Here is a 14,426-nt window from a genome sequence, read left to right as displayed (position 1 = left end):
CACACCAATTTGTGCACAACAAATTTCACATCTTCCTCCATCTCCTCTCTCTTTTCGTATCTCCTCTCTCTTTTCGTTTAGCATTTTTTTCTCAAACAATGGGCACCCATTGGCTTCCTTCCGAAGATTTACAAATGTGCATTTCTTTTGTCCGTCATAGCATTGATGAATATGACGGTAACAAACAAAAGAGGGACAAATTGTGGGAGACAATTCATGGCGATTATATGCAAAATTGGGTGCTAGCACCGGGTGAGAAACCTCCGAAGGAACCAAGGACCCGAATCGCGCTCGCTTCTCACTACAACAAGTTCAAGCTACTCTTGCAAAAATGGGGCGAATGTTTGGCGGCATCACGACAACGTATAGCTAGCGGCACTTCGCTAATGGACGAAGTAAGTACATTGTGTTATCATATATTATAATTTTTATTTGATTATATGAATTAAATTATGTAATTTATATCTAATTTGTTTAAATATATAGCATTGTTTACATATTTAATTATTTGAATATATCTAATTTTATTTACATTATTTATTTTATTTTATTTGTTTAAATATGTAGCATTGTTTACATTATTTGTTTTAATATATCTAATTGGTTACATTATTTGTTTTATCTAATTTATTTAAATTATGTAATCAAATAAATACCTAATATAAATTTTTTACATTAGGAACGACAAGCTCAATCATGTTACTATAATGCCAAGAAGAAAAAGTTTACACACTTTGAATGTTGGGAAGTGGTTAAAGATCATCCATCTTTCGTTGCGGTGCTACCTACTACTCCATCTCCGTATGCAAGTAGTTACCACGGTACTCCTTCCGCAACTGAATCATCTCCAACCATCAATTTGGATGACGACCAATTGAATGAGACACCTCAAAGCAACACGGCAACTCCATCGAGTCCACCTAGACCAATGGGAACCAAGGCGGCAAAGGAAGCTAGGCGCCAAAAGAAACATGGTAAGACTCCTATTGAGCAACGGGTGGAGGTTTTGCATACCATTGCAAGTGACCAAGCATCATGGCATACCAAGAGGCTAGCCCATAATGAAAGTGAGCTTAATTATTATGCGGAGTACATAGACATTCAAAAGCGAAAAGAAGCAAGGGCGGAAGAAGAGTTACGATTGAAGAAACAAGAGAATGACACAAGGATCATGACAATGGATTTGGAGGCTATGACCCCAATCTCGAAAAGGTATTTTACCAAGAGGAAACTAGCAATCCTTAATGAAGGAGAAGCTAGTCAAGATCAACCTACCGATGAAACATATTCGGATTGTTATCACCCAAATCGCGTGTTTTTTCCATAGTAGTTATAGTATTGTACTAAGAATAAATCTGGGCTTGGCTCGTCATTTTATGTAATTTAAATTTTTCGAGAAATAAAATGCAATTTATTTATTAAGTTGAAATTGAAATACACATTAAATTAAAACACATACTGAAATTAAACACAAGCTTAATAATTAAACACAAACATCATGAAAACACACAATAAAACATATTTAAAGTATTTCACCGGTTTCCACTCTCCAAATGTGTTTCACCAAGTCTTTCTGGAGCTCTCGATGGATGTAAGCGGATTCGAGATCGGCAACACGGTCGTGAAACCGTTGTATATTAGCTCCATCTCTACTGATTGGCTCAAAAAGAACTCGATTCCCTTGTGCATTCACCGGCCCATCATAAACCCGGAAAGCCCTCGATGGGTTTTGCAAGTCTTCTTCTTCTTCCTCATCATCATCCTCATCATCCACATACTCTTCCTCAACAATCATGTTATGCAATATAATGCAAGCTAACATGATGGTAGTCATTACCGATTTGTGGTGCAATGTACAACTATGACGTATAATTGCCCATCGAGATTGCAAGATGCCAAATGCCCTCTCCACATCTTTCCGGTATGCCTCTTGTTTCTTTGCGAAGAGCTTATCTTGCGGCGTCTGGGGATTGGAAATTGTTTTGACAAATGTAGAGTACCTTGGATATATTCCGTCAGCCAGATAATAAGCTGTGGTGTACCTCTGTCCGTGGACTTCGAAGACGACAGTTGGGCCTCTTCCGGCAAGGATCTCTGAGAACACATTCGATAGGTGGAGCACATTAATGTCATTTTTAGCTCCAGGACAGCCAAAAAAACTGTGCCATATCCACGTATCATACGAGGCCACTGCCTCTAGGATAACCGTTGGGCGACCCTTTCGGCCCGAGTATGCCCCTTGATAGGCGGTTGGGCAGTTCTTCCACTCCCAATGCATGCAGTCGATGCTTCCAATCATACCTGGAAAACCTCGGCGTTCTGCTTTAGCTAATAGTCGCGTGAGGTCTGCCGGTGTTGGACTGCGGAGGTATCTTGGACCATAGAGATGAACAACTTGGCTGCAAAACTCCTTCATACATTTCAGGGTAGTCGATTCCCCCATCCTTGTAATTTCAGTACACTGATCTGCGGCTGACCCGTACGCTAGCATTCGTAGAGCCCCGGTCATCTTTTGTTGGGGAAGTAGCCCTAGCAAACCAGTGGCGTCTTCTCTTTGATGCCAAGACATGTCGTGGTTGCAGAGGTCCGTCATGATAATGTTGAATCGGTCTCTGCTCATCCTGTACCTCCGACGAAAGTCTTGAGCGTCGAAAATTGGACGTTCGATGAAGTAATCTTCCATGAGATTGTGTCCCCTAGATAGCCTTTGACGTGGCTTATTCGGTTTTTTACCGCGACGTGAACCGCTTGGTCGTGTTGATTCATCATCGTGTTGTGCTTCCGCCATGACCACCTGATTCACGAATGATTGCTCCATATCGTCATCCTCTTCTTGTTGACATTGTCTCCGCCTGAAAAAATTGTGAAAGCTGAAAGGATTCATCAGAGTGATGAACAAGGAAATGTTGCTAAGTGTTTAGATTGAAGGATGAGTTATAATGAGTGATATTAGACGTTTTTATAGCAAATTGGTCAAAAATCTTATCAGAAATTTGGTCCAATTATTTTGCTGACAGTGACACGTGTCAATTCTCTACTAGTCGAAAATCTTATCGGAAATCTGCTCCAATTATTTTAGCGACAATGACACGTGGTAGTGACACGTGTCAATTATCTATTAGTCGAAAATCTTATCGGAAATTTTGAATAATATCGAGTCGATAATGACACGTGGCACATTATTATTGGTTGTAAATATATCTGATAAAAAAAATTAATTATTTCACAACAAGACAAAATTGAATTGCTCAAGCAAATTGTAAATGGGTGTGTGAAAAAATCGATTTGCTTGAGCAAAATATGAAATCGATTTGCTTGAAGCAAAATTTGCTTTTGGCCCTACCATTTGCTTGAGCAAATGTAATTTATGGGTGCGGATGCTCTAATAGTGTTCTTCTTATGCTGATATGTTGCCCTTCTAAACCAAACCCATAATTTGTTTTGGGTATAACCAAACACAAATTGATTGTTCAAACTCCAAGGAAACAAACTCACCCAATAGAAATCAAGTTCAGTGCAAACGACATCGTCTCTGCTTATTTTTGACAGATGAACTTCTATTGAAAGAGGAATAAATTTACAAGCTGAAGTACAACAATACAGTCAAAGAAACAAATTCCTTATAAATCAAAGAATAACAAATCAACGAAAAAACTAGATAAACCCAGGTTTGAAACAATGAAATCATAGCACAAAATAAACTAATTAACAAACTAAGTTGGATTTTTGGATCAAATCGTAAGAACATGGGTGGAGGATGATGGATTGTGAATCCAATCTAGATACTAAATTATATCATTATGAGTCAATATTCTTACCATCGAAGAAGGATTTGATATAGAACCATGAGAAATCAATATTTTTGGAGACTTGAATCAATACAGTGAGAAATATAGAAGAGACTTTGGCAGACCAAAAGAGATGAAATTGTGCAAGGACATTTAATATAAATTTGAGAAAGCATTAAGGATATATTTGGTAGCTTGAAAATTTTCATTTAAACCTCGCTTTTAAAATTCAACTATTGGGAGCAGGGCTTCTACCCAAAAGCAGAAAATATTAAAATTACCAAACACCATCAGTTCTAACCAACAGTCCTTTTGAACCAAAATTAGGTTCTAAAAACAATGTCAAATTGGGCCTTAGTCTCATTTATAGTTATAATACTCCTCCTACACCAATTCACCAAACACAGCTCAAACTAACTTAGTCCCCTCTTATCTAGTGTAATAATATATGCAACTTTGTAGAGATGATCTTGAATAACATATTTAAATATTGAATCACTTATGGTGAAAATATTTGACCAAAAAAAGTGTCAAAATTGGAACTTCACTCTGTAATTTCATAATGAAGTTTCACTCTCAATAAGGACTACATATATATATATATATAAGATTATCAGGTGCGGTCGTCTGTACCTTACGTAAGGTACAGATTCGCCGATTATGGCGACGGCATACCGCAACTGCGGGGCAGACCACGATAGCTGCACTCCCCATCTCCCGGCGGTCCCGTCTGTGCCGGTCGGAGCTCTATCGGCGACTCACGGCTGCCAGAATCGTGAAATCGTCGAAATCAACCTAGAAACTTGATTTTTGCAGATTCCGGCGTGGGTCACCGATTGAGTTCTGACCGGCACATACGGGATCGCCGGGAGGTGGGTAGTGCGGCTGTGCTGGTCCGCCGCACCATTGTGCCCTACTGTCACCGGAATCAAGACGTCCGTATATATACAAAATTAACGTGCATTGTGTGCGTAACCTAAATTATTCCATATAGTCGATGCATGCAAATTATACCGAACAAACTGCACTACATAGAGGATGATGACAACACAGGCATATAGGAAAATATAATATTTAGCAAATGAATTATCATATTGAAGCCATTGGTAAGTTAATACAAGAAACAATTAGCAGCAGTAATGTACGTTAATTAATTCTCCACACTGTAGTCTAAGCCAAAAATGTGAAAAGGATCGAGTTTCAGCAGCCTATCTAAGACTTGACGTTAATTAATTTCATATAGGTAGCTGAATCAGATCGATGTGGAGTACAGCATGAACACACTATCTATCAGTCTATCATTCTAAGACTTGACGAGTGAGATAGAGCTAGCTTCTACTATAGTGAGATTAGTGGGTCGTGCATGGTTATAATTATTTGCATGTGCTTTCATATTATACCTCTCTTTCATTGGACGCTGTTTTAGAATTCGGTGACCCCTTCTCAATCGATGTGCTTCTCCTACTCTCCTATTTATTCTATAAATAGCCACATTCTCTTGCAGTCCATCATTCAAGTTGTGGGATACTAACTGATCGAGTCTAGGTATCGATCGATAGATCGTCTCATGGCTCCCAGAAAGATTGTTAGCGTTGTTTTCCTTGTGATGCTAAGTGTAGGCATCTGTTCTGCTACTCGAGTCCTCTTGAGTTATACTGAAGACATTGTTCATGCTGCGACCATCGGCCATGCTGGTGGTGGAGGAGGAGGAGGTGGTTCGGGAGGTGGAGGAGGTGCTGGGGGTGGAGGTGGAGCCGGGGGTTCTGGATATGGAAGTGGGTCTGGTGAAGGAGGGGGTGCAGGCTACGGTGCTGGTGGAGCGGAGGCAGCCGGGTATGGTGGAGGTGGAGGAGGAGGTAGTGGTGGAGGTGGAGGTGGTGGTGTAGGTTATGAGGGAGCAGGGAAGGGTGGCGGTGAAGGGAGTGGTTCCGGAGGTGGTGCAGGTTATGGTGCTGGAGGAGCAGCGGGAGGTGGACATGGTGGTGGAGGAGGCGGTGGGAGTGGTGGTGGAGGTGGAGGTGGAGCCGGTGGTGCAGGTGGAGGTTATGGTGGTGGTTCAGGATCTGGTGGAGGTTATGGTGCTGGTGGTTCGGCTGCTGGTGGAGGCGGTGGGTACGGTGGTGGCGGTGGAGGTGGTTCCGGTGGTGGTGCAGGTGCGCACGGTGGTGGAGCTGGCTATGGAGGTGGTGCTGGGAGGGGTGAGGGCGGTGGTCATGGTGGCTATGCACCCTGATCGATAGCACACCTTCCTCAGGGTCTACGGATCAAACACCTAGCCTCTTCTTACCAAAAGTATTAAGAACAATAAATTTTAATGCGGTAAGAAGAGGATGATTATAGTTATTTTTTACTACGATGATGGTTGTAAAAAAAAAATCCCAAAAGGGATGGTATGATTGCTGCTACGCGAGCTGGTTGTATGATACAATTGGAGCAGATTGACTGGTTCAATTGATTATTACCAAATTACTATGTGTGAAATATTGATGTAGTATGCATTCTATAATTTTCGGTTTGGCGTGTTTAAATTCCGTCTCGATCGATCTCATCATTGATATCAGCATATATATATATATATATATATATATATATAACTGATAAGAAAATGGATACGTACTCTCATTAAGTTCAAATCTATAACATTATTAACTTTTTTTTAGTAACATTATAAACTTCATATTGATACTCTCATTATAACATTATTGAGTATACGGTTCATGATTCTAGAGCTTTGTTATAAACTTGATGATGTCATGTACAGTATAATGAGTATATGGTTCATAATTCGGCTTTTTTACATATATGAACCAAGACATATATGAAGTTTCATGATCGAATTTCACAAGACAACGTAACACTGAGACATATCATAAACTAAACTTGCATTTTTTTTCCCGATAGGACTAAAATTACATTGACGCATGGAGCATGCATGCAATAATAAAATTAATAAACCAATGCATGCATTGGTGACTGATGAGCCCTTGATCTCTCTTATATATCCAAATTAATAGAAATTTATTTCACTAAACTCTGATTTGCATTACAATTTATAAATAGATCAATTTTGAAATAAAGCCAAGGATGAAAGGGAACCAAAGATATAAAACGATTGATCGCCACCCATGCGATCATTATTATCACGTAATGAAATATACTTAATAAAGTACATTAATTTGCCAAGCTAAGGGGTGTTTGGCTAAAAAAACCATGCAGTCGATCATCAGAGTTTAGCCTCCACTTCCTTGATTTCCAAACTTCCCTTCTCTCTTTGGTTCTGCATTACTAGACATCGCCTTGCGATTGCGATCGTGATCTAGAGCGGTCTTTTCGAGCACTTTTCGATTTGTTAAGCATTCCCTTTACATGATCAGCGATCATAAGAATGGGAGTAGATAACAGAGAAGTTGTTGACTCTGCGATTGTGCTATCTATCATAGTCCTCCCCTTGATCATGTCAGCCTCCCCTTCTTCGTTCATCATCACCATGTTGCACGGGAGTTTCTCAGAGTAAAATTTTCTGTCAGTCCTTTGATGCCTGCACAAAAGTAATTACATACGTATATTACTAATTGTTGGAGAACATGCAAAATCTCACGTCCAAACATCAAATCCTCGCAAAAAGAACATGCTTCCTTACCTGTCGAAGACGACCCATGTCGCATGAAGGCTTGTGATTTCGTCAACAACTAACAGTTTTGATGGATAACCCATGACAACCTTCTTCTGTAGCAGAACCTGCATGCATTCACATAAAGCAAAGATTTGAATGTCGTTACACAAGTAATTCGATACGAATTAGCTAAATTAAATGAGTTATACTGGGTATGTACCCCATAGTTTTTGCACAAGTCCACTACTGCCTGGAGCTTCAAGTACTTGACATCGCTCTTCCACTCAATTTTCTCTTTGACAATTGATAGTTCTTCTAATCCAACTGGCCAGACATCCAGCCATGTTTTTGATGACACTGCAAAACACCACCACGTACTATTCATCAAAAGTATAGGTCAAATCGATCAAAAGGGTGACGTATACTAGAGCTTGTTGTATCTTAGCCACCAATGCGGATCACATTTCTAATTGATACGACACCTGCGTACCGACTCAACGAGGAATTAGTATAGAAGAACATTGATGAGTTTTTTTTTTTTAATTTCTGTTCTTTTTTATCTAAGTAGATAAGTTGAGATGCCATGGCTATGATGTGGTCTAAACAAATGTGGTGCGTATCGGCTTTCATCATTTTTCGAACACACTTACGAGGAATGTTGAGCCATGGCATAACACCGAGTAGAATGACAACAGATCCAGCCTTAATTACATGCTCGAGTGCCCACTCTAAAGCTTCCGTGTTGAACTCTTTCATGGCGTCCATGACGATGATCACATGTCGAGCTGTATTAGTCGAACCTGGTGACTCCTGCAATAGGATATCGTCTAACAATGCTCTATTTGTCTTCAAACTCATTGATCTTCCGAATGGTTTGTTAGCTCCTCCTTTGAAGAAAACCACCATATTGAATAATCAATCAATGTCCCAACTCTGAAACTATGTGATTATGAAGCGAGCACGCTTCTTCAAAGTTGGATAAATGTAGATGTACTCTCTAACAGCCAAAGGGAATTGGTATGAGAGTCCTCATTCCATTAAATAGTTGGGGAGCTTGTCCCATGAGAGAAATCCAAGGGGTTTAATCGGAGTCTTCAAGGCTGTACCTTGTAGGTAAGTTGACAGAAACAAAGGATTCTTGGCAAAGTACATTCATGCCAAGTTGATGAAAATCACCAAAATTGATCTTCCCTATATTTAAGATGCTCCTTCCTAAATCTTATCTCCAATCAAGAGTCTAAAGAACCATGATTACTAAGAAGTTTTGAACTCGTCAATAAGTCAAATGACTCAAATCAACCAAAAAGAAGGTTCTCTCGAAATACAGCTCAAGTAGTACATGCCAAGGTATTCAACTACGTTTTGTTTTATGCTGTGAATCCTTGTCCTTTGCTTCATATATACAAACGTCTTATATCCTTTTCTTGATCTTATGTTAAACCCTGATATCTACCTAAATTGGTCATTTTGCTAATTCGAGCTGGAAGAAGGATAACTCCAAAAACTGCTTAACTAGTCTACCAAGTTTATTAGTTTAAGTGCATTGACATTGTGATATACAGTGTCAAATGATGAATCAAGGGGAAAGCTAGTACCAATAGAATGTTCGGAACAAACAAATAAACTCAGATGATGAATCTATAATAATTAACTGTGAACTTGATGAGCAAGTCAGTTTAACCGCTATAAGCCCTAGGTCAATTGAGAGCTGCTTATGAAAGATTGTTTAGTGATGTTATGAAGCAAAACCAAAAGAATCAGGTGGTTCAAACAAAATGAAACTTTCTTTTAATATTAAGAGCAACTCCTATGAAACATTTCTTTCTGGTAAGCAACCAGATCAAATATTTGAAAAAAGAACTTATCTGCACATTTGTGGCTGAAAGGATGAACTAAATTTGAATTAGGCACCTTCCGCCACCATACACCTGCACTAGCCAAAACTCGAGACACTCTACAGCGACCACAAACTTGGGGAAGAGGTGCAATATTACATGGTCATGATCCCCACTCTTTTCCTTTTCTTGTTCATACCCTCACTTGGAGACTTGTTGATAGCAGCAAGAAGCTGATTTCTCCTGTCCCTTGGAGCACTTCTTGACTTTGAGAGATAGCGGATAGCTTCCTTTCTCATTGGGTTTTCATCCACAGGAGGAATAACATTGCTTGATCTTCTTTTATACATCACATTGTCTGCTGATTTCAGATAATCTCGGGGAATATGATATTTTGGTTCTACATATTCATATTCAACACATTAAGTTGGTTCAATTTCTAAAATTCAAGATATAACAAACAAAATCTTTTAATGAAAGTTGAATTGGCTTACCTGGAGTAGTCCCAAAAGAATATACATCTGCACTTCGAGATCTGGGCGGTGTCGTAGGAGGGCAACCAGCAACTCTGACTTCATCAAACGTCATATTTACTTCATTATCAACAAGAGAGGATGTACTGCATATATTCTCATCAATCTTGTTGTTGTGTGAAGTTTCAGCAAAACATTTACTTGCACCAACTGGACTTGAAGCGGTAATAATGGGTGTATTCTTGTTAGTCTCCTTGAAATCTCCAGTATCAGGCTTGGATCCATCATTTGTTTCAAAAAATTTATCAACTGGATCTCTGGTGTCAGTAGTTAGGACCTCTTCATTGCGCATACAACCCTCAGGAATATTCACAGTAAAGATGTTCTCAACATTATCTAACACTGACTTAGGTGATGTATTCATAATGGGTAGGTCAGAGCATGACATCTGTCCTTCCATTAAACTTGAAAACCAGGGAGTACCCTGCCTGGCATAGAATAAAATGTATGCCTCCTGTGATAAAACAAATTCTTCCCGAACCCTAGTAACCTAAAAGATCATCAATATTCTTCTGTCAGCCGAGAAAAGATTTGGAAAAAGGAGGAAAGAAAAACAACATCGACCTATACTGTAAACTGCCTTCTATTACATAACATATCCAAATCATTTAAGACTCACAAACCAGATCAATCACACACTATATGCAATGCAGTAACCATAGCTGGTTAGAAGAGTGCTCTCTCTGGAACCCAAAACTGGGCCCCTTGGCTTAAGCCTTTTCAGTTCAAATAAAAAAAGTAAATAATTTTTTTTCAAACCAAGATGATTCTAAGAATTGTTTACGCTTCGCTAGGGTACTCATCTAGAAGTCTGGAACTAATGCGGCTATTTTGAATCTTGGGGATACTAGAATGCCTCCCAGTATATATAAAAAAATAAAAATAAAACAAGAGAGAAATTTTCTTCAAGTTCTCCAAGGGTGTAGTATTATAATTAATCTTCAAAGTATGTTGGTACTTTACGAGTGACAGATTTATTTGAAGTCCAAACATAAGAGTTATTTTGCTGTACGGGAAGGCAGATGAATGAAAATTGAGTCTTGCCTTTAGTGCCACGGTATTTCCTCCCCTATCTTCTTCTCTTTACTCTCTATTTCCTCAAGTTTTCTCAAACTACATCATCTATAAACCATCCCTTTCTTCTAAATTCATTATATTTCGATAACATTTATCTTTTTAAACCAGCACTTCAGAGAGGACAAAACATTACTACTGAACAATAACTATGAGTAAATTCACTTAGCAATATGATACGACCTAGCATAGACAACCGAAGCTGTAAAAACTTGTGATGTCACCAATTGATACTGAACTTCAGGTAAATTTAAGGTTATAACCAAGAAAATACAACAGTGAAACATATATAGAAATTCATTAATGGTAAACAATCTTTTCTCTGAACCAACTTCAGATGAAACAAACTTAATATAACAGTGTATATTTAAGACTTGTACCTTTGAGTCATCCAACCTATGCCATGTATCTGGACACGATCGAATAAAGCAAAAGTAATGCCCAGAAGTAGCTGAAAAGCCAACATGCTCCACAATTGCATAAAGCTCATACTTCAGGTTCACCTATTGAAAAGACACATTGAATGAGAACTTGAGAAAACAGGCGTACACAATTAAAAAACAACAACTAATCAATCATAACAATTGCCAAGACCATATTGATTCATAATGAGCACTATGCATTTCCAAGAGATGCAAAGAATCTAAGTATCTAACTTTTAGTGTCATATGTCAACAGATCCTGCAGATACTGATTAGATACAAATAAACCCATAGAAGGCAACTCACATCACTGTTATTGCCACTAGTGTAGGGCTTCAAGTCCAACTCCAAAGGAAATTCCACATGTTTGTCAATCTTCTCCACATAATTTCCATCAGTTTTAAATCTCTTCAGATGAAATGCAGCAACTGGAGGGGCTTCATGCACCACAAGCTGCTTCTCCACTGACACTTCTTCCTTGCACTTCTCACAGGTAAACTTTGTCTCAGAATCATTTATCTTCTCTATCTTAGTGAAAGATTCCAGAGCCCTTGGAAGAGAGTCAACATCTTCAATTTCCAAACTTAGATCAATCAGAGGTTCACGGGTGTCAGAATAATGACCACAGCTACAACATCGAAGCTGAAAGAAACCATTCATACTAAATTAATATAAAGATTTTACAAGTTGGTAACAGAGATAACAAAATCAAGTACGGATGAGCCATACTTTGCTAATGAGACTGCCACCAAACACGTTGTTCACGAGGTTTTTATCTTCATTAGATGCAGTCTCCTTTTTCTCAGATTCCAACCATGATTGCTCTAGCTTATCTAAAAAACATTGCAAGAACTCGTGGGCGTCTTCTTGCTGATATCTTCGGAAATAAGACGAGAAATCTAGGGAAGTCGAGTTAAGAATCACAGTGCAATGCAAAGTACACTTCCTAGAACAAAAAAAAAACGTCCAAACCTTTAAAATGAACAAAAGCAAGCCTATAGCATCAGATGAATTGGTGCAACAAAAACAACCAATCAAATCAATCACCTTAAAAAACTTTAAAAAAAATAAATCAAATCAAATTCAAATGCATAGAAATTGCAACCCAGATGGTTGAAGGATACGGTTCAAATTATCAACAAGCTTCAATGGTGAAAGAGCACTTCCTGAGGATACGAGTGAAAGATCAATGTGCTCACGGAGAGCACAAACAACACAGAGCCCTTCACTACCACCTGAATACACCCAATTTCACATTAAAACCAGTACACCAAATACACAATTACTACTTTAATTTAATCTACATCAACTTTCCAACAACAAAAAACAGATAATGGATCAAACACAGTAGCAGCTCAAACTTACAATCATGAGGCAATGGATGATTAGACGAACGCAGACCCTCCACGAGAGGCACAGTATGCGTAACACATTGCAGAATCGCATTAATAAAACACGTATTACCGAGATTATAAAGCCCGGCACCCTGCGAACCAAAACCATTTTACTTCGATAAACTACTAACAACAACACAATCAAAACAGATTCTGTAAAAAAAGGCCTCATACCACCATAGAGATCTTGGAGTCCTCCACCGGATACGGCTCCGAGCACACCACAGACCGCTTGCCGGACTCCCACGGAGACCAAGAAGACTGCGAATGCGATTTCAGCTCAGAACTCACTAAACCATCCTCATGAACAGGAGGTGGCCATGTGGGGTCAGCTTCTTGGGGTTCTTCAAGACAACGGAGCTCAGGATCTGAGGAGGACACGTCTTCGGTTTCGATTTCAGGGAGAAAACCCACCTCACACATGTCTTCATTTGGTGAAGAACCATCGAGGGTTGGTGGAAGAAGAGTGGATTCGTCTTGGGTATTGGGCGAAATCCGATCTTGGTCGTCGAGGGCTTCGGGTTGGGAGAACGGTGAGGACCCGTTGAGGGTTTCAGGGAGAACAGGCATTGAATCTGGAGAAGAAGAAGAGTTGTGCTGGGGGAGAGAGAGAAGGGCTTCCATTGGGGAATTGGGGGTGGCTTGCTGAGAAGAAAGGGATTGAAATCTGAGATGGGGTTGGGTTTTGTGTTGGGTCTAGAAATTGGGAGGGAAATGAAAGATTGGGAGTTGAATTATTGAGTTTAGGGTTTGAAGAGTCCGTTGTAAAAAAAAGGGGGGGGGAACTCCAAAATGATTGGTTTTTGGGAAATGGAGGGAAAAAGCTTCCAAACTCCCGCGCTTTACGTTTCGTTTTTTTGTTTTTTCCTTTTTAATTTCAGAAAATAAGAGAAGTTTTAATCTATATCTGATATTTCTTAATGCTACAATGTAATGTAGTATGTACAGTATATAGCTTGTCAATGTTGTCATAAAACAAGTATTTCAGATAGTAAATTTGGTGACGTCATGTTATCTCGAATTCTTTGTAAAACACATATAATGTTAAGCGATAATTTAAAATGATGAAACTAATTTTGTAGATATATCTGACCGCATATATGCAAAGCCGTATTGAAATGGTGAAGCCAAGATGTTCAGACTGCAGAGAATGTATTACCAATCTACCATACTCAATCTTGTAATACAATCTTCTCAAAAAAATCTTGTAATATATAAAATTTTGTATCTTTCAATACTTTATATTGCTTCTAGATTAATTTGTTTTCTTTTTTGTACAAAAGAGACCAAAGGCTTAAAAAAAAAAAAAGAACAACAAAAACTAGCTAGCATAACTGGTCTTAAAGTTCATATTCTTAGCAACTCCTAAAATATTATCAATGATAGCTTAAGCAACAAAACTAGGGGACTCATGCATAATGCAAATGCCTCTTGCTTGAAAAGTGTTGTTCTTAAAAAGAATGTCAACAACTGTGTTCCAATCCATGTGCACATGATGTATGGATATGGTGTCAAATTGCCTCATTAAACCTCTGCAGTTAAGAACAATGGTGGCTAAATGATGAAACTCAATATCAGTACACTGTAACAAGTTCACAAGCACTGCATAATCAGACTCAACTTTAATTTTATTCAGTTGTAAACTTAAAACCAGTTGAAGCCCATGAAACAAACCAAGCTTCAGCCTGTAAGACTTCACCAATTTCAATGTTTATCATAAATTCTTCAGTCCAGCAACCACTACAATCTCTAATAATCCCTCCAGCC

General features: G+C 38.8%; 3 protein-coding genes across 3 annotated transcripts; 1 reads left to right on the top strand and 2 right to left on the bottom strand.

The window, feature by feature from the left end:
- The first annotated feature begins 5,245 nt into the window (after positions 1-5,245).
- On the top strand, positions 5,246-6,282 carry LOC126795124 (glycine-rich cell wall structural protein 1.0-like). Its single transcript, XM_050521945.1, has one exon. It carries the CDS (start codon positions 5,356-5,358, stop codon positions 6,019-6,021), a length of 666 nt encoding a protein of 221 aa, XP_050377902.1. The 5' UTR covers positions 5,246-5,355; the 3' UTR covers positions 6,022-6,282.
- A 511-nt stretch (positions 6,283-6,793) lies between these two features.
- LOC126795302 (uncharacterized) lies at positions 6,794-8,383 on the bottom strand. The gene is made up of 4 exons (XM_050522142.1): positions 8,052-8,383; positions 7,622-7,758; positions 7,429-7,526; positions 6,794-7,326 (listed from the first exon to the last, which is right to left on the bottom strand). The coding sequence occupies exons 1-4, from the start codon at positions 8,305-8,307 to the stop codon at positions 7,074-7,076; spliced, it is 744 nt and encodes a 247-aa protein (XP_050378099.1). The 5' UTR covers positions 8,308-8,383; the 3' UTR covers positions 6,794-7,073.
- Positions 8,384-9,166: 783 nt separating this feature from the next.
- LOC126794504 (ubiquitin carboxyl-terminal hydrolase 21) lies at positions 9,167-13,342 on the bottom strand. Its single transcript, XM_050521236.1, has 8 exons — positions 12,834-13,342; positions 12,631-12,751; positions 12,390-12,500; positions 11,995-12,164; positions 11,572-11,907; positions 11,224-11,346; positions 9,731-10,259; positions 9,167-9,636 (listed from the first exon to the last, which is right to left on the bottom strand). The coding sequence occupies exons 1-8, from the start codon at positions 13,281-13,283 to the stop codon at positions 9,392-9,394; spliced, it is 2,085 nt and encodes a 694-aa protein (XP_050377193.1). The 5' UTR covers positions 13,284-13,342; the 3' UTR covers positions 9,167-9,391.
- Between the last annotated feature and the right edge of the window lie 1,084 nt (positions 13,343-14,426).

The sequence above is a fragment of the Argentina anserina genome, chromosome 5, assembly GCF_933775445.1.
Source record: "Argentina anserina chromosome 5, drPotAnse1.1, whole genome shotgun sequence".
In the NCBI taxonomy this organism is placed as follows: Eukaryota; Viridiplantae; Streptophyta; class Magnoliopsida; order Rosales; family Rosaceae; genus Argentina; species Argentina anserina.
The sequence above is the reverse complement of the archived record's forward strand: the minus strand, read 5'-3'. Positions and strand labels throughout refer to the sequence as shown.

Coding starts and splice junctions, on each gene's coding strand:
- LOC126795124 (XM_050521945.1), top strand. CDS start 5,356: ATGGCTCCCAGAAAGATTGTTAGCGTTGTTTTCCTTGTGATGCTAAGT.
- LOC126794504 (XM_050521236.1), bottom strand. CDS start 13,283: ATGGAAGCCCTTCTCTCTCTCCCCCAGCACAACTCTTCTTCTTCTCCA. Junction 12,165..12,389: donor GCTTGTTGATAATTTGAACC/GTATCCTTCAAC, acceptor CGACTTCCCTAG/ATTTCTCGTCTTATTTCCGA. Junction 11,347..11,571: donor CTAGTGGCAATAACAGTGAT/GTGAGTTGCCTT, acceptor TCTTTTCAATAG/GTGAACCTGAAGTATGAGCT.
- LOC126795302 (XM_050522142.1), bottom strand. CDS start 8,307: ATGGTGGTTTTCTTCAAAGGAGGAGCTAACAAACCATTCGGAAGATCA. Junction 7,759..8,051: donor GCCATGGCTCAACATTCCTC/GTAAGTGTGTTC, acceptor GGTGTTTTGCAG/TGTCATCAAAAACATGGCTG. Junction 7,327..7,428: donor ACATGGGTCGTCTTCGACAG/GTAAGGAAGCAT, acceptor ACTTTTGTGCAG/GCATCAAAGGACTGACAGAA.